Source organism: Passer domesticus, chromosome 2 (genome assembly GCF_036417665.1).
Source record: "Passer domesticus isolate bPasDom1 chromosome 2, bPasDom1.hap1, whole genome shotgun sequence".
Taxonomy (NCBI): Eukaryota; Metazoa; Chordata; class Aves; order Passeriformes; family Passeridae; genus Passer; species Passer domesticus.
Window position 1 is genome coordinate 86541802 of NC_087475.1, and position 22691 is coordinate 86564492.

At 46.6% G+C, this 22691-nt stretch overlaps 1 protein-coding gene across 5 annotated transcripts in view; it reads left to right on the forward strand.

Moving 5' to 3' along the window:
- The first annotated feature begins 4013 nt into the window (after nucleotides 1-4013).
- The window catches only part of GAB2 (GRB2 associated binding protein 2), a 93461-nt gene continuing 74783 nt past the window's right edge, over nucleotides 4014-22691 (forward strand). The window contains exon 1 of one of the 5 annotated variants that reach the window (XR_010356573.1): nucleotides 4014-4316. Coding sequence is in view for 4 of the 5 variants with exons in the window: in XM_064409725.1 (XP_064265795.1) it covers nucleotides 4245-4316 (72 nt within the window). In the remaining variant the exon portion in view is untranslated. The remainder of the gene's footprint in view (nucleotides 4317-22691) is intronic. The other 4 variants (XM_064409725.1, XM_064409726.1, XM_064409727.1 and 1 more) reach the window with 4 other exon arrangements.

Genomic DNA, 22691 nt, shown 5'->3' on the forward strand with positions numbered 1-22691 from the left:
GGCTTCAGTGTTGACTGAATAGGAAGTCTTCTTTAATAATCTTCAAGTGTCCTCCAGCTGCATCCACAGACACTATCCAGCTCAGCACCCCAGGCCCCTCCCTATCCTGCCTGGGGGGTCTGTATCCATTCTGGGTGGGATGTGCTCATTCTGGCCAGGATCTCCAATAGAGAGAGGACAAAGAAGGACTCCACACAAGCCTATGTGCCTTGAACACTGCTGGCCTGCAAATCATCTCTTCTCTGTTTCAGGCCTGTATTAAGGCATCAGAGCTCTGATGCCCCTGTCTTTGCCACAACACTCTACTGAAGATGCTTCAAACTGTCTCATTATCTGATCAAAGCACCTTGTGCTACTATTCCCTCTGCTCATGGAAAGCAGCCAGTGCTGCTGGAGCTGCTGTCTGTCACAAGAAGGAAAGGACTGTCTTGTGGTTTGGCTTCAATTGCAGTCGTTCTGCAGGGCTTGCTGTGCTCTTCTATGGAGGGAGGAAAGCTTGAAAAGAGTTGAGTTCTTGAAAGAGGTGATTTTTATTTTTTTTAACCTTGAAAATTCTTAATTAAATCAAAAAGCTGCTCCCATCCTGCTCTGCTGCAGGGACTGTTGCATGAAGATAAAGTCAGGTCTTATTGTTGTGGAGCTGGATCTCAGGAGACTGAGCATTTGCTCAGAATTAAAAGCAGGCAAGGAGCACCAACAGCATGGTAGATTTTTCAAGCTTTTCCTTCTCCAGCCCCCCCAGCCTGTTTCGGTTTATATTAACCGCCGTATAGGGCATTTCCAAGGGATTTGTGCCTGGCTGGGGTAAGTAGCCCGAAGCGTTTCAGCCAGCTGGTCCCTAATCCACAGGAAATGCCCGGTGTCTGCATCCCGACTGCCTGCACCCGAGAGTGGGAGCGAAGAGAATTGCTCCGCCTGCAGCTTTCCCGTCTGCCAGCAGATGGCACAGCTCATTTGAATAAATTTGGAGCAGGACGGAGTAGCCGTGGACATTGTGGTTTCTTTCTTAGAAGTTCTGATTTTTCGGTTTCAGATATGAACAAGAAACCACACTGAAGGTTACGATTAAAAACCCCAGAGGTTTCTGCAGAAGAAAGTGTCACTTTGTCGTGCACCCCAGCACGTTAAAGACAGTACAAGGGCTTTTTCTTAGAAAACTGTTTCTCTCTCAGCCTTACCCTTGTTCAAGGAATATTATTTCTTACATGGCATCTCTTAATTTCTCCCTTGCTATGTCTGCTAATTCTGCTGTTCCTCCTTCAGTTGCTTCTGCTGGCAGAAATGGATTCTCAATGGCTTCGCATAACTCCCTTGTCAGGTTTTTCCAACACAGGGATGTGGTTTTCACACAGTTTTCCGCCAAGGCTGCTGGCTGTTAGCTCACACTCCAGAGATTTATGCAGTCAGCTGGGGCCAGCCTGAGTTCATTCTCCACTGCCGCTTGGAGGAACAGCTTGAAGTTGGTAAAAACTGTTACGAACGTGCAAGCGCTGCCAAATCGAGCTGTGCTCATGACAGACATCATCTTTAACTCCCAGGGGCACTGAGGGTAGTATTTGTGTATCTTCCTGGCCAAAAGCTTTAAGGAGGGCCAGCATTATAAGGCGTTGTAATGTGACATGCATTGGATCATATGTAATCTGGTAGCCTGATGCCAGAATTAACTCACTGTTCCCACTCTGCGTACAGCCACAGTGGAATTGGGGAGGCACGTTCACGTGCAGCATCTTTGTCTGAAGCATTTTTCTGCACAGAGCTTATATTACAGTTGGACTCGATCTTGGAGACATTTACCAACTTTAATGATTCTGTGATTCTGTGTCACATGTGAGAACAGCAGCATATTCAACTGTACAGAAAATGCAACCCATTTCCCATCCAAAAGTCCCAGCAAACTGAGATACCTGTCAGGTATCACGAAAAGCATGGTAATAGAATTCTCAGGGGCACTTCATGTTTCAGATGCTGTTCGGATATATCTTGTGATATAACCAAGTCAGTAAATGGGATCCAGAATAGGGGATGAGCGGAGAGAAGGAACAGTACATCAAGGGAGCAGGGTAATAAACCAAGGGCTGTCATACAACATGTAGAATAATTAATTCCAATTCACACAATGATAATTATGGAGCATTTCTTTAAACATCCATCACCCAAATGAAGTCTTCCAACTCTGTGTGGTGGAAGTTGTTAACATAAAAATGCAGACAGGGTTCTCTGCAACTGGTATTCAAACTGATACCACTTTGCATTGGTGTCAGTATGAGTGAATTCCTAACCTGTGAATCATTAACATACACCATGGGATAGTTTTGCATGATACCTCCTGATCATCTGTTCCTAATTAAGTGTTTCTAAATCCCCCACCAGCCTCCCTGAATTTTCTGTGTGTTTTGGGCAGATCTCTCAAGTACAGGTCACCAGGACACAGTTTATTCTGTGAATGCACAAAGTGCCTCTAACCCAGGAGAGTTTGCAGGTGAGACTCTCGCTGTCGTGCAGTGTAAATTGATATGGCTCCAGTGCACTGAATAAGGTGATGCTGGCTGAGCCCAGCACAGATCTGGTCTCTCCATCCTCCCCTGCTCTCAGCCCCATCACACGCACTGCATTGGCAGAGATGGGCAAGCTGATCTGAGCATAGCCTCTTTCTGCAGAGATTGCTCAGCACAGGAATAGGCTAAAGCCCTTCCTTTGGGTAGTGAGAAGGTAGAAAAATCTTCCTATTTAGCCTTTGCATTTCACTGGCAGAAAAACAAAGCTGTTGAGAAAATACATTCCTAACAAATGACCGACTTGTTCTGTAAGGGGTTATTCCCCTACTTTATGTATTCACAAAGATGATAAACAACATATGGCTTAACCATGCTGTCCCCATCTTGAAAATAGGTGTTGTTCCTACCTCCCAGAGGCACTGCAAGTTGCAATTACTGCTCTGAAGTGTTGCAAGTTCCCTGCTCGAGCAACGTTATATAAAGGTTGTTGTTGTGTGACATACAGTAGCACATCCAGCCAGCGTGGAGTTGTTATTGCACCAGCTACAGCACAAACACATAAGGAGGGATCATCCCTGCCTACAGAGGTTGGACAGGCAGGGAAGCTGAGGCAGGGATGACTGAATGTGCCCGAGCAGGTTTGGGGCAGAGCTGTTGTATAGAGACAGGTCTTAGAAATTCATCCCTAGCAAATTGTTGTGTTTTCCACATGAGCGTGGGCTAAGAGGACTTAGTTTTTATGGGTGCCATGCCCAAGTTCTGCTTTAAAGGGTGCAGTGAAAGCAAGGTTAGAGAATAACCCAACTCGAAGGGCTGTGGAGAGACATTTTATTACTGCCTGAGCTGGGGAGGAGAGGATCAGGCTTTGAAATGTACAGTGCTTCTAGATCTAAAAGTTGATAGTGAATCTCAGCCAGGGTATAATACACTGTAATACAAAACCTGGCTTGTCTGCATGAGACTCCAATGGCAGTGAAATCCCCTTTCAGTGGCCACTGCTCCATTACTTAAAAATCAATAATAAAATACGAAGCTTTTATTGATTCCCCTCGTGGTTTTTTATTGCTATTTTTTTTCTCCAGGAGGGTTTTTGGCATCACTGGTGTTTGGCTGCTTCTTGCTCAACTTCTTTGTTTTCCTATGGCACCTTCATCTCAGGCATAAGCCCCTGAGCACAGAGAGGCTAAAACCAGCCTCGCCTTTCCGAGGTGAGAAGGACCTTTTCCATCCAGAGAGAGGAAGGGTCCTGGGGTAATGAAACCTTACGGGGGAGAGGTTTGTGAGGAGCTGTACTTTTCAATTAAGGAACCGTTGCGCTGTTAGAGATCACCTGCTGCAGTATGATAAAGTTTCTCTGTAGGCACTGTATGAGTCGGGGGGGACAGGGACGAGCGGCAGCCCCTCGGGGGCGGCGTGGGGCCGGGCAGCCCCTCTCCCCGCGGGGTTTGTGTCTTTAACAGGGCTGGCGGGGCGCCGGGCGGGCGGAGGCGTGGTGAGCCGGGAAGGAGCCAGTTTCCTGCTTCCCCGCTCGCAGCCGAGCGGCCGCGGCGGCGGGGGGAGGCGCTCGCCGCCCCCCCATCCATCCTTCCATCTCTCCCTCCCTTTTTCCTTCCCTCCTTCCCTCCACCCACCCACCCACCCACCCATCCATCCGTCCGCTCACCCACCCACCCCCGCCCGCCCTCCATGGGCCGGCGCGGCCGGCGCTGAGCGCCGGGAGGCAGCGCCCGGCGGCGCCCGGCTGCCGCGATGAGCGGCGGCGAGGTGGTGTGCTCGGGCTGGCTCCGAAAGTCACCGCCGGAGAAGAAGTTACGGAGATACGTAAGTCTCAGCCCACCCCACCTCATCCTTGCCCCGGCCCCGGGAAAGCCGGGATCCATCCCCCCCGCCTCCATCCCCGCTCCTCCGCCGCCAGCCCGGGTGCACCTGCCGCCGCCTCTCCCGGCGCCGCGGAGGCTCGGCTGGGCGGGGGTGCCCCTTGCCCGGGCGGGGAACGAGCGCTCCTGGCTCCCCGCCTCTCGGGGAAGGCGGGTGGGAGCATCTCCGAGCCCCCCGGCTTGCTCCCTGCCCCGGGGTGGTGGGATGGGCGGTGGCGGCCGCGGCTGGAGCGGACACGGCGCTGGGGCCGTTCTGGCTGCGCCCCGCGGTGGCCGGGCTCACCCGGGACCTGCGACGGTCACACCCCCGCCTTTGAAGTCCTCTGTTTTAGGGGAGGCTGGGAGTACCTTGGTCCCAAAGAGTAAAGGTACTAACGCATCTTGGATCCCCCCCAACATTCCCATAATAGTCGCTCTCCCCCATCCCGTGCAGGGTTCCTATTAATCATTGAACGTCCGAACCCTTTGAAGATAGCACCAGTAGCGCTTCGATAGCCTTTGTGTCGTAAGCGGCTGAGATCAAACACTTCAAAGAAGTTGTAAAAAGAGGGTCCAAATGCCAGCTCTGTCACATTCCCCACTCATTGAAAGAAATAACTGTTCTTTGCGTCCTCCGCCTGACAGTCCTGCCATGTGCCACGAGCATTAGCACTCAGAAATGCGCTGCTGTCCTGTGACTCGGCACATCGCCCCCCAGGATGTCAAGGGTCCCACTCCCTGACACCAATGACCAGCCTCAGCCACCCTTCAGATGACAGGAATGCAGCCTCTGGGAAGGAGCTGGATGCTCTCCCTTCCTGGAGGGACACCAGCCAGATCATCCTTTGGTCCTGTTGCTTTTGCCTGCGTGCATTTGGGGAATGGCACGCAGAACAAGTGCAGCCGGTGTCTCCCCAGTGCCTGTTACTGATTGATGGAAGCATCACTGCCTACCCTTGAGAGGAAGATGGATGTCTGTAGTCCTGTACTGCAGGCTGGAGCAGGGCTGAGGTTGTGTCTGATTTGTGATAGAGTGTTATTAGCCTTGCCCAAAATGGGTTCAGCCCCATAGATATCAGTGGTATCACATCCCTTTGCATTAGACTGTGTGTCCAGTTGCTCTTGGCAATTCTTTCCTTGTGTGGCTTAAGCTCTTCCAGGGCATATCAGGTTGGCACAGGGCTGAGGGATGGAACTGCTAGGGAATCCAGTAAGGTAAACCTGAGTGTTTATGTGGGAAGTATCAACCCCCTAATGAACGCAGGTAGGCTTTGTGGGAGGTGGACAGAATGACTTTGTGCATGCTGAACTGTGGAGGATGCTTTTAGCTTAATGGAGCGAAGCACCTTCCTCCCGCAGAAATCAACTAATTGCTGATCCTGAGTCACCAATGGCCTTAACTCATCAAACATCATTAGCTCCCCAGCATCTGCCCCATGAAAGGGCGCTCACATCACTGTCTGAATATCCAGCTTGTGCTCTGGCATTCCAGCAAGAGCTGAATAAATCTGCTGAATGCTCTGCATGGAGGGTGTGACACGCTGGCGGTTAGTGCTAATTATCGATGTGCATAAGAGTGCTTTTCATCCACATACATCCCAAAGTGCTTTGCAAGCCACCTATGTTTTCAAAACATCCTCATTCCCCCAAGAGGAAATGCAGCCATGCTGAGATGTGCCCGGCCATCCCACGCAGCCTCCGCAGGGCAGGAAGCGATGCTTGGCAGATGTCACTCGAGGGGATCTCTGCGCTGAAGTGGTCCCGGCGCTGTGGTCAGTGGGACTTCCCTTCCAGTCACACCAGTTGCACCAGCTTCCTGCATCAGTGGCTGGATTTGAAAGTGTTGGCCTTTCGCTTGAACTGTGTCTCACTTGGTGGTGCCTCGTCCTTTTGCTTTTTAATGCATTATTACTGATACTGTATTTATGTAGCTGTGGTGTGCATTTAGGGTGTTGGTGTGTGGATCAGGCTCTCCTTGAGTGTAGCTCAGAGCAGCTTGCTCGTCCAGAGCCTGAGGGTGATGGCTTTCTTCCCGTAAAACCTGCCTTTGTCCACAATAAACCCACATGGTTGGACTTTGGTTTTCGTGCACAAAAGGCAGTTTATGCCGGCTTTTGTATGGCCTCAAAGGGAAGGTACTGAATCGCTGGCTTTGCCACTTTCCTTATGTCTTCAGTTTATGTTCTGCTTTGAGATCTCAGAGGAGAAATCTCAGGCTGCAGGATGCTGCTAATGGGGTTTGAAGTTCCTGCTCTGGCTGTATTGACACAGGGGAGAGGATAGATTTATTTTTTCTTTGACAAGTGCATTTCAAATGTATGTGTCTGCTCATGGGTGTGTTACTAACACTGTCCTTGAAGTGCTGTGCTTTTATAAGCCTGGTTTTGTTTTGCTTTTATTTTTCAAGGAGATCTATGGCAAGAAAGGAAAGTACTAAATTTTCTCTCTGACTTCCATCCGGGGTGGTTGGGAAAGGGGATTCTTCTCCACACCTGAGCTGTGCAGCATTAATCTGCATTTACAGCAGTGCCCGCTCTATTTCACTTCAGAGGATTGTGTTTATGTGAGATTGTGGGACCTATTTGTACAACACTGTGGGAAATAATCAGTGTTGTGAGTTTCTCTTCTGTTGAGGGACATTCAAATGATCAAACGATGACTGCTTAAAGGTTGAGACAAAGTGTGCCTTTTTTCAGCCTCATAACTGCAGACAGGGGTTCATGTAGACTCTGGGCAGTTTGGCTGTAAATGTTACTGTAATATTGATAATAAAAGCTAAGCAAACAATTGGAAGGTCAAAAGTAATTGAAGTACCAAAATATCTCTTTTCACCTCTGCTCTGCCTGGGACATCAAGCTCCCTCGTCCCCATGCTTAATTGCTTTTTTTCAGACAAACACTTCTTGTATATTCATAGAATGGTTTGGGTTGGAAGAGAGGTTTAAAACTCTTCTATCCCAATCCCCTGGCAGTGAGCAGGGACATCTTCAACTAGACTGGGTTCCTCAGAGCCCTGCACAGCCTGGCCTTGTATGTTTCCAGGGATGGAACATCCACCACCTCTCTGAGCAACCTGTGCCAGTAGCTCACCACCCCCATTTAAAAAAATTTTCTTCCTCATATCTGGTCTGAATCTGCCCTCTTTCACTTTAAAACCATTGTCCCATGTCCTTTTGCTAAAGACCCTATTAAAAAGCCTGTTCCTACCTTTTGCCTCTCTGACTTTCATGCATGAAAGGGTCTCCTTGTACACAGCCACAAAGCACAGAACTGTCTTTTAATTCTCCTCCTGGCTCCTCCTTAAAGCACACGTGAAAAAATTTTAAAAAAAACCCAATCCCTAAACAAAACCCTGGGCTTTAGTTGTGTGACCAACAAGCCGAGACCAGTGCGTGTTGTGCTTGTCCTGTACTGACTCACTGTCTCCTGGTCCTCTGCTGCTGGACGTGCCTGTCTGTTGTCTCCTGTGTTAGACATGGGTTTGGAGCAGTGTTTTGTGTCTGTCTGCTGCCCGGCACGATGGGCTCAGGGGTGGACTGTCTGGCAGGGAAGCACTGTGAAAAACAAGTGCTGTCGTAGAGCAGCTTAGCTCCCTATCATTAGATCAGTGCTCTGCCTGCTCATTTATGTACCATGAAGTCAGAGTATTTTCTGTCTGGCTGAGATGTATGTCTGCAGTTCTGCCTAAAACAAAAGCTTCTCATCGTGTACAGTCTTCTAGTGCTTTGGGTTTTGGTTTTTTTCCTCCCAGCTGGTTTATCTGGGTTTGGCTTTGTGTATCAGTGTCATTCTTACATCAAGCAAAAGCAGTTTAATCAAAGTCATTGGAGGAGCTGCTCCTCTCTGATGGGACAAGCAAGAAGAGGTTAAAAAGGGCTGATTTACTGATTGCAGCCCTATTCCTAGGGGCAACTCCTTGATGACTGGTTTATTTAGGTTCCTGAAGTAGATCCTTCATATCTCACCTGAAAATGCTTTTTAAGGATGTCCTTAAATGAGAATGTGGGATGTGCACTGAAGTAGGACCATTAGTGCAGAGATATCATAGGCTGTCAAGTAGTGGAGATGCCAGGTGGAGTTTGGCACAGTGCTGACTGGAATGAAATTTTATAGCAGGGAGAAGAAAGAACATGTCTTTATTCTGCAGCAAAGTACAAAAGATAGGTATTGTACAAAATTCTCTCTTTTTTTTTTTCTCTCTCTTCTCTCTAAGGAGTTTTAATTGGTCACTCACATGCTCAGCTGTGCCATGCCTCATTCAGGATGCTCTACCCATTAACAAAAATAGAAATAGTTGCAGACATGCCAGAGAAAAGCACCAAAAAATGAGCAAAAATGTAGAAAACAGAAAGTCTGAAGGAAATGGGGTTTTTTTGTGGGTGAGAGGGCTGAAAGGAGGAATAACAGTCCTCAAGTATGCCAAAAGTGGCTGTGAAGGGAAAGGGAGTAAACTGTTCTACATGGCTGGTGATTGGAGGCCAAGAAGTGCTGAGCTTGGACTGCAGCAAGGGAAACAAGTGTAGGAAAAACTTCCTAACCTCTGATTGCCAGAGGAGTGGAACAGTGGAACAGATGGTTTGGGATGGGCTTGGAGTCTCCATCGTGGCAGTTCTGAAGTGCAGGTTGGCCAAACTCCACTTCAGAGAGCTGAATCTGTTTAGAGGCAGTGGAATAAATTTGACAAATTCTCCAGAAGTTCCTTCCAGTGCTGGATTGGGTGAATTTATGGATTTTGAGCCTGGATGCAGGGAGAGGTAGCTAAGAGGCTTAAGGGCACTGATTATGTCACCTGGATCTCCTGATGGGACTCAGGGAAGTCCTCTGACAAATTCGTTGTAGAAAATTTTGATTGCACTGAAACTCCATGAGTTTGCACTTATTCCATCTGTCAAACCGCCGTGCTGCACCCTGCTCCTCCCATGTAATCTCCCAGCTTGATTCCAAAAGACCATAATATATTTTAGCTATTGTAATCTGCCCCATGATTCAGAGGAGGGATGAACACTTGCTCCACCAGAGAAGGTTTTGCAGGTCAGGGGGTGCATTTTGCTTGCAAAGGCAGTGCCTGCCAGCACTCCTGCTACACCAGCTCTCTTGTGCAATGCTGCACAAAGGTCCCACTCTCTAACTTGTTTCTCTGCTGCATCATTGCTGATGAGTCAAAACATACGACCTCTTCCCTACAAGAGGGGAAGAGGTCCTATCCCCTCCTTTTGGGGTCATTTTTTTGAGTGTGGGCCTACATTCTTTTGTCCACTGTAGCATTTTCTGGAAACAGACAGGTGGTGATGTATTGTCATTGTGATCTAGTATCAGGCAGATATTTGAAGGATGGTTGTGGGAACAATGGAGTCAAACTCTTGATTGTAGAAGGTGACAAAATAAGTAGCAACAACCACAACCCAGATTTGTAGGTTCAGGGTGGGTCTCAGGAAAGCCCCTCCAATAAGAGGGTCATGGTGTAAAGGAACAGGTTCCCACAGAGGCTGCAGGGTCTCAGTCTTTGAGAGACGTGGCTAGAAAAATTGCAGCTGATGTGATCTAGTGACACCTCAAATGCAAGGCTGGACTAGAAACCTCCTGAGTTGCCTCTAACCCAACATTTTCTACACCTCTGTAAGGTGCAATGTGGAGCCAAGAATCTCAGAAGCAGTAGAGCTGTTGTAGTCCAGCTCACTGTGAAGGTGGACAGTCTTTGTTTTGTTTGCTGCCAACACACATGTTGGGGCACCTCTTCAGCTGCTGAAACCCAAACTGGTTTGGTTAGGAATAACTCGTGCGTGTTCTGAGGCAGTGCCTCAGTTGAGGTGGAGATGCCCACAGAGGTTGGTTGTGTGGGGGGTGAACCTGATGTGTTTTCCTGCTACTTTGGCTTTGTTGAGACAGCTTGAGTGAATCCTCAGCTATCTGTCATGACTTCAGTGTTGGCTGAATGTCTTGGCAGTCCACAGTGGATGTAAAAGATTAATGGTGGTAAAGCACAGGTGGAACTTAAGAAAGACAAACAGTACTTAAGGAAAGTGTGTGAGGAAGCCGACTTTGTTTCTCTTTGAAAAAGAGCAGAAGTGATACTGAAACAATTTTTTTCCCTTTTTCTTTTAGCAACTATCAGATGGAAGACATGATGCAAAAGTGTTTACCAGACCGAAGCACATAATTTATACTAGTGACTCAAAGGCAGAGCAAAAATTATTTATCTGTATTACAGTAGCAGCTGAGACAACTGGGGCTCTACGTGCTATGTTTGGGGAGACCACATCTGCCATGAAAAGTCTGGTCTAATGGGGAAACCAAGGCACAGAGCAAGTCAGTGATTTGGCTGCACTTATGTTCAGGGTTATTCCCACAGCTGGAAACTCACCTTGTCTTTATGGTTTCTACCTGAGCCAGGGGCTTCCGAGCTGCTCGCAGGCTGCTGAGTGAGGATGTGTGAAGCTGTGGAAACGGATTGCAGCTAGTCCAGGGAAGTACATGATACATCTATCAGGGAGGGATTTGGATGATGAGGCTGCCAAGGTCATCAAGGATCTCTCTGAGATGAGTTGATCCAAAAGGTTTGGAAATTACTGCTTTTAATATAAATGGCCCTTCCTTTCAGTAATCATTTAAAGTCTTTAAAGTCTCACTTTCCTATCATAATGCTTAGGTGGATCTTTCAGCACCTTACGGTGGTGACTCCGTAATGTATCTCAGGAGATATAAGAAATGAGAGAGAGGTTTTTATTTACTTCAGGGTGCCTGTAGAGCAGCAGTAGAGCTGAGGAACATTTTGCTGCCATTCTGTGTAGCTTCTCCACCTTGCTGCCAAGTGAAACCAGCTTTGTGGTTATCATGTGGTTATCATGGGTTAAACCACAGCAAATTGGCAGTGAATGTGGGAGGCTCTATAGATGGAGCCAGTGTAGAGCATGGCTGGTGACTGATCTTTAGTGGGGTTCTGCAGAACTCAGTCTTAGGGCCAGTGCTCTTCAACATCTTAAAAAATTACTTGGGCACAGGACTCAAAGGGATACTAAGTTTGTTGATGATAACAAGCTAGCAGGAGCTGTCGACTCCCTCCAAAGCAGAGAGGCCCTACAGAAAGATCTGGACAGACTAGAAATCTGGACAAACACTAACCATATGAAGTTCAACAGGGAAAGTACCAAATTTTGCACCTGTCATGGGGCAACCCTGGATGTACGGACAGTATGGACAGGGAGTGAGATTCTGGAGAGCGGTGCCACGGAAAGGGACCTGGGGGACAGAAAGTCGAATGTGAGTCAGCACTGCCCTGGCAGCTGACTCTGGGCAAGGGAGGGGATTGTCCTGCTCTGCTCTGCACTGGGGCAGCCTCATCTCGAGGGCTGGGGGCAGTTTTGGGTGCCACAGTGTATGAAAGATACAAAGGTATTAAAGAGTGTCTAGAGGAGGCCCACGAAAATGGTGAAGGCTCTGGAGGGAAAGCCTTAGGAGGAGCAGCTGAGGGCACGTGGGCTGTTCAGCCTGGAGAACAGGAGACTGAGGGGAGATCTCATTGTGGTCTGCAACTGCTGTGGAAGCAGAGGGGCAGGCACTGATCTCTGTGGTGACCAGTGACTGGACTGAGTGAACGGCATGAAGGTGTGTCAGGGGAAGTTTAGGCTGGGTTTTAGGAAAGGGTTCTTCACCCAGAGGGTGGTTGGGCACTGGAACAGGCTCCAAGGGAAGTGGTCACAACACCAAGCTTGGCAGAGTTCAAGAAGAATTTGGACAATGCTCTCGGTCACATGGTGTGACTCTTGGGGTGTCCCAGGCAGGGCAGGAGCTGGACTTCAGTGATGCCTGTGGGTCCCTTTCAGCTCAGGATCTTTTGTAATTCTGTGATCACTTTTCTTTCTTATTTGTGATTAGTGACAGAAAAAACAAACATTCATTGTGTGGATTCACAAAAAACAGACCTGAGACCTTAAGAAGAGATCCAGACCATTTGCATGCTGCCAGGCACACACAGTTGCACCAAGGTGTGCCTGCCACGACCTTGCAGCACACAAAGAGGATTTCCTCAAGGTCAGCGTTCAAGCCTGCACAGTGCCGTCGTACATATGTCATCAATCATATCTAGTCATACAGCAATCTAAATATGTGCTGCGTTTAAATAGAAAATCTTTAAAAATATTTTAAAAGCAGCTTTGGTCAAAAAAAATTGTTCTTAGCTGTCTTTAGCCTGCAAGCTGTGCCTTTGAAGGACAGGAGGAAAATCTGAGTGCTGGAAGCATATATTTCTTGCTGTGTAAGATAGCCAGCAGTGCCTGTTTCTCCATTGAATCTGGACTAAATCCAGCAACCTGGGGGGAAAGGGGGGAGCTGATTTCATCTCTGGATTTGTGTTTTCATATTTGGTTCCTATTTTTTTGCTGAGTTCTTGTGCACTTTTCCTGGAGAAGATTCTGATCTGGGAAATATTGCATCAATCTGGTTGTCTGCATTACACTAATGCCTAGAAATGAATTTCTCCATCCAAATCTGATATTCTCACCCCAAAATGTTGTGTGTTCAGGGTAGGAAGTTCTCTCTTGGGCAGAAATGGAATATTTTTATTTATAGTTTAAATATGGTTTTGAGGCAGGTCCAGTTGAGAACAGCTCTTAGACTTTTCTGTATTAAGTGTTCAGATTGCTTCTTCTTTTCTGTTGCTTCAAAAGCTTTTCTGTCTCTGCCCACTCCAGACTCCACATGGCCTCTGAATTTTTAAGTGCTGTATGTTTGTTCTCTCTATTACAGAGATAATAATCTATTGACAGAAACTGATATCTATTGACTGAACTATCTTCTGGTTGGTTTTTTTTAGAATTATTATTTATTCTTTCTTGTGCTTCCCCACGCCTTTTGGACACATCCAAACTATTTCCATCATGTCTTCCGGATCGAAGACACTGTCCTAATAGCATTTCAGTACTTGTTATGCATCTCATTCCATTTAAACCTGGTATTTTCCAAAGGCGTTTGCTTTGGAAGGCATTTAGACATTTCTTTGGTGGAGTTCCAGGTCCCGCATCCATATGGTAAGATGGAAATAACATTTTGAGTCAAAGATTTGCAGTCTCCTGAATTTCATGGATTTTCAGTGATGTAAGTTTTGCTGATGATCCCAGCTGCTGCCTCACCCATTCTGGTTCTTCACTGACCTTCAGAACAAGCCAGTGGACTTTCCTGTGGCTGCCAAAAGTTGCAAGCTGACTTGCTAAATCCACTTTCTTGCCACTTAACATAATATCCAACCAGGGATTCTGTCTCGTTTCCAAAAGTGGCTAGAAAGCCTTCATTTCTCTCCTCTCTACTGGTGTCACTGGGATGTCTTTTAAACGTTGAGCTTTGAAGAGCTGTGTTACACATACATGGGAGCTTTGGTACTGTGTGCTGCTGCTGAACTGGGCGGTGCTTTCGTTTGTCTGCATTTTTTAATCTCATAATAATTTCAGTAACAGTGCTTAATGGGGTTATTAGTCATTGCTACCGATCTGTTCTTCAGATCTTCATCCATATTGTTATTTAAGGATCTTCTGGCTTTTTTGTTTGTTTGTTTGTTTATTTGTAGGGGTGAATATGTGATTTTATTGCTCTCTGGATGCTCTTGGCTTGAGCCTGTGTCCCATGGAAAAAGGAAGTTTGGCTATGCAATTCAGCTCAGGGTTTTGGTAGTTGACTCTCCATTTAAAAGTCTCTGTTACCACTCCTGTAGAGGCCACGTCAGCAAGTCCAGATCTCCTTTCTTCTCACAATGCTTGCCCACAGATGCTGTGTTTGAGAGCCATCCCGCACAGGAAGGGGCAAGTACAATAAACCATAGAATCATAGAATTGCAGTGGTTTGGGTTGGAAGCAACCTTAAAGATCATCTAGTTCCAAACCCCTGCCATGGACAGGGGTGGCTTCCACTAGACCAGGTTGCTCAGAGCCTTATACAACTTGGTCTTGAACACTTCCAGGGGAGCGTTCACAGCTTCTCTGAACAACCTCACCACCTCACCACCCTCACAGTAAATAATTTCTTCCTAACATCTAAGTTACATATCTTCTCTTTTAGTTTAAAACTTTCCCCCCTTTTCCTGTCTCTATCTGCCTGTGTAAAAGCTCCCTCTTTTTTATAAGCTCCCTTTAAGTACTGGAGGCCACAATGAGGTCTCCCCAGAGCCTTATCTTCTCCGTGCCCCTTCCATAAATGCCCCTCTGTAAATGTCCCTTCTGGCTGACTGACAGCATAAAACAGCCACTCTACTTCCATGCCATCAACTGCACACAGCTCCTTTGATTCTGGGTCACTGTGTTGTTCCTAAATAGCTCCCTCCAGATAGGAAGCTCCCAAGAAAACCTTGTTTGCTTTGACGGAAGAATGGATGACTTGAGGCTTGTGTTCTCCCGGTCTCGCCTTCCCTGCCTGCCTCGCCCACTGCCCACCACACGTAATGTCAGGCCGGAGTTTCCAGCGGGCTGTGGGGAACAGAAGAGCTCATTGTTTTGGGGGTCAGGGCACAGGGCCAGGGTGGCAGGAGAGAGGGGCACAGAGCTGGCAGCTGAGCCCTACTGCTACCTCCAGCCTTATGATCCATAGGAGCAGCCATGCAGACAGTGGGCACTCTGTGATCTGGCTCCTTAGAGCCTTGGAGGGAGAGGAATAAATAAATAATATAAATGAAAGGAAAGAAAATAAGAGATGCAGAAGGTGTGGGGTGTACAGACTGACAGGAGTCCTTTTAGCTGTCCTGACCAGAAGGAGATGCTGAGAAATTTTTTAGGCTGGTCCCTGCTCAAGGCTTCAAAATTGGCACTTGAGGTTTTAACTGAGCGTTGTCTGTTCAGGTCCTTCTCTGAGCTCTCTGTGTGTATGGAGTGAGGCAGGACAGGGAGCAGGAAGTTTTCCTGCCAACAATCAGGACTTTATCGTGCAGCAATGTGTGTGTGGGTGGACCCCTGACACCAGCGTCTTTGGAGATGGGTGATGAGAGTGATTAGGAGCCTGGGAAAGCTTTACACAGCAGGCCTCCAAAGCAGCAAAGGATAGCCACCTTCCAAGGAAAGTGAACGAGAAAGTGCCCTGATAAAAGTCCTCAGGGCTGCTGTCCGTGCAGAGGGGGGACAGCATTTCAGCTTGGCTTGTGGGACTTCTGATGTGAGGACCCCAGGGTCCTTCTTCAGGAAGTGACCCAAAGTGTTTAACACATCACCAAAGAGAGTGATGTCCCATCCCATCTTGGAACCCACTCTTGGAGAGGCGAGATTTATGCTTGGGAGAGGTGACCAGATGTGTCTGATCCCTTGGCATCAAACACAAAAGGGGAGCAGGTCATAGATGTTAAAGCTTGTAAGATCTTTTTGTTTCTTCATCCTTCAGCAAGTTCTGCCCCTGCTGTTGATATGCAGTGGGGGAGAAGCTGCCTCCTCCTACCAGCTCTGAATTTGCACCTTATGAAGTAGGTGAGGTAAATAATGTGAATATCTGCAATTTTAGAAGTTGATAGCATGAAGAAAACACTGGAAAGGAACAAAATTGTTATTTTGAGGTTTAAAGCAGTCAAACAGTTGATGAGTCTTTCCAAGAGATAGGGCTCTTTCCTCTTTCCTTTTTAGTGAGTTTCCACTTGTAATGGGATGTGCATTGGTCCAAGACTAGCTAGATCCAGCACCACAGCCACAGAGTGGCTCCCAAAGCCATTTTCACCCGCTTCCTTACACTCCCTTCAAAGTCAACCCAAGGGAGGGAGTGCCTGAAGGGTTCAGGCCATTGTCTCAAACACTTGAAAAACATGTTGGCTGAGGCTTCAACTGGGAATCAATCAATACACTCTTTTTAGCATCAAATCAGTACAGCCAGCTGGCATGCAGATGGGCTGATGTATCATGTGCTGTCACAGGGAGGTGCGCTGAGGAGCAAGATTTGAAGACAGAGTCATGTGTAGAGAAAAAGGTTGTCTGCAAGGTTTATTTGTTTGGGGTTTTTTAATACTGAAGGCACCTCATGTGCAGCAGAAGGCCCAGCATGTTACAGGTTGGTGTCATGGACAGTGCTTCACAAAATACTCTGTGCTCAGGAGTGTGTGTTAGATGTTCACACAATGAGTTTGTCTTGGGCCTCATGGGTTGCTTTGGGCTGGGATGGAGAAAGGGACATAAAGAAAATCCTGACTTGTGCAATGTATAGGTTGTTCATGAGGCTTTTTTATGACTTCTTGGTTAAGCAGGGTGTTTCAGTTCTCTTGGTGATTTTTCTCTGTCCAGCCTGCTTCTTGGGAGAGTCTGCCATGACCAGGTCAGTGCTGTTAAATGTTTTCATTAAGGCATGTGGGGTGAAGTGTGGACCTGCTGCTCTGACACGCTCGGAATTTCAGACAGAATTAAGTTGTTGAATACCACTTGGGAAGGACAAGCTTCAAGATTTGCATTTGTAATTAAGAAGAGCTTTTAAAGCCTGTTCTTTGCATTTCTTTGTACCTGGAGCCTCCCACTAACCAACTGTAGCTCACATTGTGGAGGAAGGTGAGAAGCCAGAATGACATGTTTGGGGTTTATGTGTTCCCCTCTGCTGTGCACATTGCTGCTGAGTCAGCTGTAATTTAGGCATGGTTCAACTTTGCTTTGTCAGTGTGGAAGGGCCTGGTCAAAACCTTGGATTTCCTTCCTTCAAAGCATGGGAGACTTTTGACTTGTTATATGTATTTAAAAACAAAACAAACAACAAAACAAAACAAACAAAAAACCCCCAAAAAAACACCAAACAAAACAAAAATGTAAACCAAAAAAAAAAAAAAAAAACAAAAAACCAACAACAACAAAATACTGGTTGATGGAAAATGAGGCACCAAAGTACAATCAGAAATGTGGCTCTGGTGCTCTTCAAGTTGTAACTCAGGACATTCATTCCTGATCAGTGTATATTCCTGGATATTATCATATCTGCTTCTTCTATTTTCTCACCTTTATCCTTTTTGTCCCCAAAGCCCCGTGGTGAGGTCTGGGCTTGGGTTCATTTTCTTTCCGCCAAGCTTTGGTTGTTACACTTTGAACTCTCACAAATACTCACACACCTACCCTGAATATTCCAGGGTCTTGGCATTACAGCACTGGGATGGGTTGTAAACACAAATTGCTTTATCTTTGCACATCCCAGCAGAGCAGAGTTGGCACAAGAGGTTGGACACTCAGTGAGATTCCAACCTTTCCACCCATGGGCTACCAGGTTGCTTACTGGATATTGGATCTTTACTGGCCCTGCCTTGTAAGTAGGAAATTACAGTGTACAGGGACTAAGTGAATATCTCAGGGGTTGCAACAAGCCTGTCACAGAGGTGGGAACCAGACGCCAACATCCTTCAGTCTCATCTATGTCTTCCCATTCCTAAGATGCATCCCAGCATGCTCAGTCCCTGCAGTCTTGAGCTGAGAAATTCCAAGTTTCCTGAGCCAAGTTCACTCACACGTGCCTTGCCTTGAAGTTCATCGGATGAGGTTAGGAGTGAATTTGGCCTGTTTAAAAACTTGTTCCAGCTGCCAGACAGGAAAACCTGATGAGCGGAAAGTCAGTCAGACGTGGGAAAGGAGGGGGAAAAGGTGAGTGGTTGTTGCGCGCTGGGCAGGGTGTTTGTGCCAAAATCGGTGGATTTACTCTGTTTTGGGAATACACACGTGGCAGGGCACATGTGTGTGCTGGTGGGTGAGCTCAGTTGGGTAACAAGAATAAATCTGCTCCACTTTTGAGAGGCTGGGACTGAAACATGGTGTAATAGTGATGTGTATAATTTTGTACGGTGAGACAGTAATGTACTGCGCTGTTTCGGCCATCAGCACAACAGCTAGAGGCTGTTAAGATAATTTAGTGGAGGTTTGTGGTTATAAAAACATTTCCATCATGACTAAGGATTCTAATAGAAATTAAATTCAGCCAAGGGGGTTTTAGTTTGGTTTGGTTTTTTTTTGTTGCATCCTCCCCAGTGTTTCTGTTTTGATTTATTAATCTTAAGGAATAAGCTGAGGGATGGTGACTAAATATTTTTTAATGTGTAAAATAGGAGCTGTAAAAGGAAAAAAACCCAACACTGGATGTTGCAATTAATTTAATTTTAATTAATAATTGTTCAGCAGGGGGGCTCTGAGGTGTCCTGCTCTTGGCTGCTGATTCTACAGACATGTTGGATAATGTAAAAAGCTATTGTCATGCAATTCTTTGTTATAGACATGTTTTTCACTTGGGGTGTTTTGGGTACAAGAGAAAATAGTCTTCTCCATCCATCTTGGCTTCACACAGGATAAGTTGTTCAGAATTAAGAGCTGTTTTTTTGAAATTTAAACACAACTGCATCCAAGTGTCCAGGTGCCCACATACCAGCTCAGGATTTCAACAAAATCCTGCAGGATGGACTTCCAGCCATGTCCTACATACATACAAAATCCCTCTTCTGCCACTGAAAACAAGGAGTGTGAGCAATGTGATCTGCTGTGGGAATGCCTCAGCTCTCCCATTCTGCTGTCTTAATCCAAATAATAGCAACAAAAAGTTTGAAGGCTTAGTTTGGAATTGGATAGCTCTCCAAAAATAGGCTCTCCCTGAAGATATCTGCTACTTCCTGCTGGGCTGGAAAAGCTGTGCTGGCAGCCTATGCACTGGGATATTTAGGCATCTTCTGGAGCCTAAAGCATGAAGGAATGCAAAATAATAGAGGAAATCAGTCGAACTTGTTAAATTTCAGAATAGCATTTGGTTTGTGCTTCGAAAAGTGTTCTCCCCCACGCTCTTCCTGCATAAAAAGGCACTTGAGCCAAACCCCAATATTTACAAATACTTTTGAGATCTTCCAGGTGCTGGAGCTCAAAAGTATTTGAGTTCTTCCAGGCTAGACCCCCTTTCTCTGAATAACAGATCTTGGCTTGAATGCATCTGAAAACTGTGGACCCCAAACAGGTCCCTGTGCAGGCAGAGCTGTATTGGCTCCAGCTGTGTATTCATGTACTCAGGACTGGAGGAGGAGTTACATAAAAAAAAGTCCTCTAGAACAATAAACTCTGCTATTTTGTTACGTTGAAAGGCCTCTGAACATCTCAGGGAATAGCTGATACCATCCAGTGTATTTTAGGACTTTGTCACCAGGAGCTTCATCCCCAGTCACCTTTGGGATGGTGGGCTGAGCGTGGAGGTGGCAGGCGCAGAGGTTTCCTCTGCACAGCTCTCTGCAGGCTTCCTATCTTGGTACTGTCTTCTGTCTGCTTTATTTTAGTCTTCCTTTCTCCTTTTCATGTAATGTGTAATCTTCAGGGGGCTGTCAGCAGGAACACACTTTTCCCAGCACGTGACTTGTAATTTGGTGGCTGAGCACCTGGTTTTATGGCATTGAGTGGAGCTGCCTCTGTAAGTCCATCTTCAGCTGAGTAGGAATGAGCACAGAAAGGCTGACTTGGCCATCCCCATGTGCTGCAGAGAATCCAGAAACCCAGCCTCAGCCTCTGCCTGGACACAGCCATGCTGTGAGGAGCAAATCCCATTCCAAGCAGGACTCCACAAAACCAAGGCTAAAATTTTAAAAAGCAGTATTATTAACCTCACTCCACATGTGCTGAGCCTGTGCTTAGGAAGCTGGAAAAATCTACATTTCCGAAGTCGAATTCGTAGGAATTTTAGTGTAAAACTCTTTCCCCCATCCTCCTGTTTATAAGGTTTCCACAGGGACTATTGGGATGATGCAGACAGCTGGTAATTCACCCTGCTGTCTCCCCAGCCAGAACAGCACCAGCTCTAAAAGCTGTGTTGGGAACAGAAGTTTAGAAACACAGTCTCAACCTTTCCCGGCTTGTTTTTCCCATCTGTTTTTAACAGCATGTTCTTGCCACTTGGACCTTTTTGGGCTCGATCTTGTGATCCCTGATGTAGTATGACATTTCCAGTTTATTAGGAATGCTTTTGTTTATTTTCTGGGTGGGTTTTTTCTTTATTTCTTTCTTTCATTTTTTCCCTTTTCCCTAGGTTGTGTGGAGGCTTTCTGCCTCAGCTGCCAATGCAAACGTCCCCTCCCGTGCTGGGAGATGCCACCCACACCCGTCCTCCCTGAAATCAGGACAGTTATCTCACCAGTTTTAAGTACTTTGAGTGGTTTGGGGGCTGTTATTAAACAAAAAGGAAGGCTGATCATGTTTTTATATTTTTCTGTCCTTTTCTGCCTATTCATAATAAAAAGCCAGGTTGTAGAGCACTGAAGCAAATGAACTTCTAAAATTCAGTCATTGTTTTTAAACTTAAGACTAGCAAGAAGGGCCTCAGGGCTAGAGTTTGCTTGCTGATGGCATTTTCAGTTTACACAGCCTGTCTTTGCTTTTCTTAGCAGATTGAGTTTATTGCCTGTTGCATGCAAATGTAAGTTTGCTTCTGAGCTGGAAATGGTTCAACCAGCCTTCAAGTTACTTTGTCTCTCCATTTTGCATAAAATTCACCACACTTCCCTCCAGTGCTGGACAAATATCATCAACAGATGAGTATCAGTGCCAGGGCAATATTGGGATTGTGGTCCAGCTCTGCCCATCTTCTCTCCATAACCTGTATGTCTTCTGTAATTTCTTTTGTTCTTCTTGAAATAAATCAAGTGATAACTTTTGGAGACCCATTCTCAGTTCCTGGCTGACATAAATTCCACTGCCAAACTTCAGACATGCTTAATTGCTATTTTCAAATACTTGCAGCTATTCTGTAGCAGCCAGTGAAGCATGTGGTAGTGTGAGAAGCTGCAGTCTGTATGGAGTTGCGTGGGGGGTCTCAATCCAAAAAGTATATTTTAAATGGGCAGGAAAGTCCTGTGAGCATCCATGGAATGGATGGGGCTCATGAACAGGGTTTATGGTGGCGTGGGCCCCCAGGGACTTTGTTGGAGCTGCATCACAAGGAACAGGTAACTCCCAGTTGTTTTCTTGGCCTGGGGATAACCAGGATATGGAGGTCAGATCGTGCATCTCCATCAGGTTTATATTTACTAAACTGAACCAAATCTCAGCTGTCGGGAGAGTAAGTCCAGCAAGTGTTGCATGGCTGCAACATGCTGAGAGTAGAGGTGAGGCTGATTTCTTTTGGGTCAGTTCAGCCTGCACCTCAGCAAAGCTTCAGGTCCAAATCTTTAATTGCTGTTACTTGTGAATGATCCTTTGAAGAAGTGAAGGTGGTGGTCTTGTAGTCCTTTACAAACACAAGCCGAAGTTGCAGTTGTGTGGTGAATCTTTGCCACAACGATCAGAATTTGGGTCTGTAACCGTAAAGGTTTGCAGCCAAAAATAATTTATGTAGTGGTACCCAAAAAAGTTCAGAAAGTCATATTTGCGTAGTGAAGACCATCCAAAAAAGCTCAGAAAGTTCTGGGGAGCTCAAACTGCTGTGCTTGCTTTTTAATTTTTTAAACACTGGCCTTCCCAGGAAAGCAGAGATGCCTCTAGAGACCCCACAACTATGGTTGCTTCCAGCCAAGCAACAGTGGCATTTTTCTGTCCAGTGAATCTGGTTTCTGCATCAGCTTTCCCTGAGACCAACCTTCACGTTGTCTGTCTTTTCACTCCATGTAGAAATCACTGCACTTACCTCCAGTGCTGGAACATCATCAACAGATGAGAATCGATGTCAGAGCAATACTTTATGGTATCATAGAATCACAGAATGGTTTGGGTCAGAAGCAACCTTAAATATCATCTAGTTCCAGCTCCCTGCTGTGGCCAGGGACACCTTCCACTGCACCAGGTTGCTCAGAGCCCGTCCAACCTTGCCTTGATTGCTTGCTCTAAGGCAAAAAGAGCTTCTTAATATCTTCCCCAAATGAATTTGGGACTCTTCCTGCTCCTGAGGTTTCCTTTGGACATGCTTTGGGCAGCATTGGCCCAAAGATGCTCCCAAAGACCTCACCTCCTCCCGTGCAAGCTAAGATTTGCTGGTTCACAACATTAAACAAAATTGAGGTGAACCTCATCTTCCTGTTGCATTAATGAAGCTTCTTTAACGACAGACACCACAAAAACAAAAAGGAACCAGCTGTAAGGAGGACAGATTGAAAGTGCAGATGCTTTGGAGCAAAGTCAGGGTGGCAATCTGCACGTGGCAGCCAGTCCTCCAATTGCATGCCTCATCAGACTTCAGGATGGAGGGATACAGAGGATGGAACACCAGGCAGTACCAGTCTGCATGGATGGACTCGCCCGACTTGTTGCGGCACGCTGAATTAGCCTTTACGGGTTTATTTTCAACAGCGGGGACGGCCTTGTCTGCTGGAAGTAAAACTGATCAATACATGCTTGGGGTCCTCATCTGGCTGGAAATGGCTCCTAGGTGCTTATGTGTTGCAGAGGCTTTGGCCATCACCGTTCCCAGGC